The sequence below is a fragment of the Arachis hypogaea genome, chromosome 20 (assembly GCF_003086295.3).
Source record: "Arachis hypogaea cultivar Tifrunner chromosome 20, arahy.Tifrunner.gnm2.J5K5, whole genome shotgun sequence".
Classification (NCBI taxonomy): domain Eukaryota; kingdom Viridiplantae; phylum Streptophyta; class Magnoliopsida; order Fabales; family Fabaceae; genus Arachis; species Arachis hypogaea.
In genome coordinates this window covers 99,564,449-99,568,472 of record NC_092055.1, presented here as the reverse complement: position 1 = coordinate 99,568,472, position 4,024 = coordinate 99,564,449, and the positions used below count along the sequence as shown (strand labels likewise).

Here is a 4,024-nt window from a genome sequence, read left to right as displayed (position 1 = left end):
CTTTTTTTATTTTTCTTTATAAAGCTTGGCATTTTCGAAAGCTGTGAATCTGAATTCCTCTAGCTCATTTAGCTGGAGCAATCGTTTTTCTCCTGCTAATTTGGCATCAAAGTTTAGGAATCTGGTTGCCCAGTAGGCCTTATCACTACAAGAAAAAAGATTTTTAGCGACAAATTTTTAGCGGCAATAATATTGCCGCAATTTCTCTTTTTAAAACTATTTTTTAGTGGTAATTATGTATTTGCCAGTAATATTATAGATAATAATGGCCATTTCAACTATTGCCACTAAAAAAAGCCTAAAATTTTAAAAATAAGAAAAAACAAAACCTTTAAACCGTGAAACGCAGAAACATCTTTCCTTCACAGTGCCTCGCCAGTCGCCACTCTCTTCACATAACCACTCTCTTAGTGCCTTATTTTCTCTGAGAAGTGAGAACCGCACACCAATGTTCTCCTTTTTCTTCTTCTCGATCTCGCTCTCACATCTCCATCATTCCATGTTCTTCATCGCTCAAATCTCTTCCCAGTTTTCATCTCAATCTTAATCGTGCTCTAAATCCTTTTCTCGGACAAGCTTGTGCTGATTTCAATTGAAATCTCAATTGCGCTCTAATAATCAGGTATGAGTTCCTTAATTCTCTCTCAATTCTTATTCTGGTGCTCCCAATTTGTGTTCTATTGCATCCTTTTTCTATATCTCTTATCAATTTTTAGTTTTATCTGAGTTAATTTTTCTCCCATATTGGATTCCGCTTTTCTTAGTTCTAATCCCTATCGCATGCACTTATTGCAGATTGAGCTCGTAATTCAGTGATTTAGAATCAAAATTTGGAGGATTTTCTTCTCTCAATGATTTAAATCTGCAATTAGCTCCATCTTCGGTGTTTAAAGTTAGCATTAGCTGAATTACACTATGTCCGGTTGATTTAGACAAATTGAAATTTTCATCTGGTGCATGCAGGGCCTCTTTAGGTTGGTTTCTTAGGAGCCTAAGTGGTACGAGACAAACTATACAAATTTTGCTCAGTGTGAGGCTCTGTCTGTTACTATAGAATTCACAGTTATTATTATTTTGGTTCCTGGCTATTTGTGGTGTTTTGTGCACTATGTCCTGTTCGAAGTTCCTAATTGTTGCACTTGGAAGTTGGAAGATTCTGTGGAAATGATATAATTTAATATGAAATTGAGTTTGATGATAATCTCCTGTTGCAAATTCTTCTTGACAAAGGCTACTTACTAATTAATTTGGTAATTTGGTGGAAAAATAATAATTTTGTTAATAGATTCTTCATGCTATTTGTTTTATGTCCTGTTTTGGTAAATTAAATAGCAGGTCATGATAAAGGTGCCTTGTCTCTGACAATAATTTTTTTATGTGAAATTTTAGGAGTGATAAGCCTCGGATTGGTATCTTGAACTTTGTATAGTTTTAATGGCTTCCAAACGCATTACTAAGGAGTTGAAGGACCTACAGAAGAATCCTCATGTTTCCTGCAGTGCTGGTTGGTTTACACACTGATTTCGTGTTTCTCTTAATTTTCTCTTCTCATGCAGTATGCTTGTTGTTTTTGTAGCTATGCACATTGTATCTATGTATTATAATGGATATTAAAATTTTGCTATGGCATTTAGCAAAAGAAATTAAAATGCTCTGTTATTGAACTTGCATTACCATTATTAAACCAATTCAAATTTGTTTGAATTTGAAGTCATGATGGGTGAGAAACAGAGGATTGTTTAAGTTTGTCTGGCTTGTGCATGCATGGTATTGATATACTAGTATAGTTTTGGAAAGTATAAGGGGGCTGTTGGGTGACAAGGACCAGCAGTGGACATGTGGTGGAAAGAGGGCAAGCACCTTGATTCATCATAGAAGAAGCTACTTACTATATATGGATTAGAAATGATTTTAACTTTTGACACATGATGAGATAGGAGGATATTTGTGTGGCTGTACCTTTTGAGTTTATAATTGCCATTTCATGATTGGTCTATGTTATGTGTTTCTGTGCAGGCCCTGTTGGTGATGACATGTTTCATTGGCAAGCAACAATTATGGATCCCGCAGACAGCCTTTATGCTGGTGGTGTATTCCTAGTGAACATTCACTTCCCACCAGAATATCTATTTAAGCCACCAAAGGTGATTATTGATTTGATGCAAAATTTGTTAAAGACAATGGCTTAAATCAACAAAAACAAAGTACATATTTGCTAAGTTATTATGTACCTTGGTTAGTTCTAAACTTCTATTGTAATAACGTGGTCTAAAATATTTCTCTATAGGTACATGTATTCAGTGAATGAATTTAATAGTCCATTTCATGATGGACTTCAAGCATCAACTTCAAGTTACATAAATATGATGATGACTTTGTGTGTATTCTAGAACGTAGGCCTGAATCTCTTGTTTGTACCTCACACTTCTCTGAACTATTTTTTAACTCTTGCTATATTGAAAGCAAGTTTAAGGTATGAATAAGATGTATTTGTATTGTGCTAAGTTTTCATGTATTTTAGAATTTAGAAAATGAATTGGATCTGTCATGTGTGTACATACATTGTTAGAAGCATAAATTCACAGCTTTATTTATGGGACTTAGCCCACTTTTAATATCCAAGAAAAAGAAAAAGATACAAACAGTTGCATCTCTCCATAAATATGAAAAGTACCCAATAAGTCTGAGATATACATACAACAAGTGGTTCTCCAAGCTCCAACAGTAATGTTATCCAAAAAAGAAAAAAAAAAGCTCCAATAGCAATTATTGGTTTCGATATCACCAGCATTGCTATAATTATTGTGGTGAAATTCTCTACTACTCGAGATTCCTAAATAAATTTGTTTAAATAAAATTTAACTTCTTACTTCTATTTGTTTTCTACAGATACTTGTTGATTTTGGACCGTACAAATTGGAAGACAAACAATTTTACAGAACTATTCATTCCATATATGTTTTCAGCTTGCCTTCAATTATTTTTGGTGTATTTAGGTCAATATCCTTTTACAGTTCTTTCTTCTTTTTCCTTTTTGTTTTGTATTATTATCATTTTCTCTAATATTAAATTTCTTTTAATTCTTGGCTAATGCATGGGAGAAGTTGGAAAATGGATTACCATTATTGCTGTTGTTCTAAGGCTTTTCCTTCCAAAACACTTCCCTGGTATGTTTTTAAATATATATTTGTAGCCTCTTGTTATTGATGTATACACCAAATTTAGTCCTGCGGGTCCTAATAAATCCAGGCTTTCTATTGTCACTCTTTATTAGTATCTTTTTAGTGTGTGCTTCATTCTAATTTTGTAAAATTTTTGTTTGGTAGTTCCTCTAAAATGATTCTAAATAGAAAATAAAATGTTCTGCTTCTATTTCTGGCTTTGGTTTTAAATCCTATGTCAAAGTGTAGTCTTTAATTATGAGTTGTTGGATTTTAACAATGATTATTTTTGGTTTGTTAACTTTTTCATACTATACCCAGGTGCTAATTCCACAGCATCCATCACAGATAATGGATTGAAAGCTGCTTATGCCATTAAGGCTGGTACAAAAGGACCTAGAGGATGGACGATATCTTTTGTTGCCACTTGTGTGTGATTTATTTATTTTTGTCTCTGCTGTTAAGTGCATTATTGATGATTGGAATTAATATGCAAAACATAGTTATGGGGTGGTAGTATTTTTTATTGTTTAGATTTGTAATATGATTTATTACTTTTCAAGAGGAATTTGTGTATCAATATTTTAAATTTAATGAAATATTTTTTTTGTAGTAATTAATTTCAATATATTTATATTATGCACAATAATATTAATTGTTGGAAAAATTATTTTGAAATTTTAGAAAAAAGATAGTTCATTGTTTCTAAAAAAATGAGTACAATATAACTATAAAAGTATTAAGATTTTAGCGGAAATAGAAATGGCAAATAAAAGTGAATACCATTACAATACTTTTAGTGGCCATAAAAATTGCCGGTAAAACAGGTTTTAGCGGCAATAATAATGGCCACTAAAAATAAA

The 4,024-nt window shown here is 32.3% G+C and overlaps 1 protein-coding gene across 4 annotated transcripts; it reads left to right on the top strand.

The window, feature by feature from the left end:
* The first annotated feature begins 314 nt into the window (after positions 1-314).
* On the top strand, positions 315-3,777 carry LOC112782795 (ubiquitin-conjugating enzyme E2 5A). Of its 4 annotated transcripts, none has more exons than XM_072229810.1 (8): positions 317-622; positions 796-892; positions 975-1,030; positions 1,390-1,504; positions 2,017-2,144; positions 2,890-2,996; positions 3,105-3,167; positions 3,483-3,777. In XM_072229810.1, the coding sequence occupies exons 4-8, from the start codon at positions 1,435-1,437 to the stop codon at positions 3,487-3,489; spliced, it is 375 nt and encodes a 124-aa protein (XP_072085911.1). In that variant the 5' UTR covers positions 317-622; positions 796-892; positions 975-1,030; positions 1,390-1,434; the 3' UTR covers positions 3,490-3,777. The 4 variants fall into 4 exon arrangements, with proteins under 4 accessions (XP_072085912.1, XP_072085911.1, XP_025681185.1 ...); XM_025825400.3 differs by having other exon boundaries at positions 964-1,030; XM_072229809.1 differs by lacking the exon at positions 796-892 and having other exon boundaries at positions 320-622; positions 964-1,030.
* The last annotated feature ends 247 nt before the right edge of the window (positions 3,778-4,024 follow it).

Coding starts and splice junctions, on each gene's coding strand:
- LOC112782795 (XM_072229811.1), top strand. CDS start 1,435: ATGGCTTCCAAACGCATTACTAAGGAGTTGAAGGACCTACAGAAGAAT. Junction 1,505..2,016: donor TCATGTTTCCTGCAGTGCTG/GTTGGTTTACAC, acceptor GTTTCTGTGCAG/GCCCTGTTGGTGATGACATG. Junction 2,997..3,104: donor ATTATTTTTGGTGTATTTAG/GTCAATATCCTT, acceptor GCATGGGAGAAG/TTGGAAAATGGATTACCATT.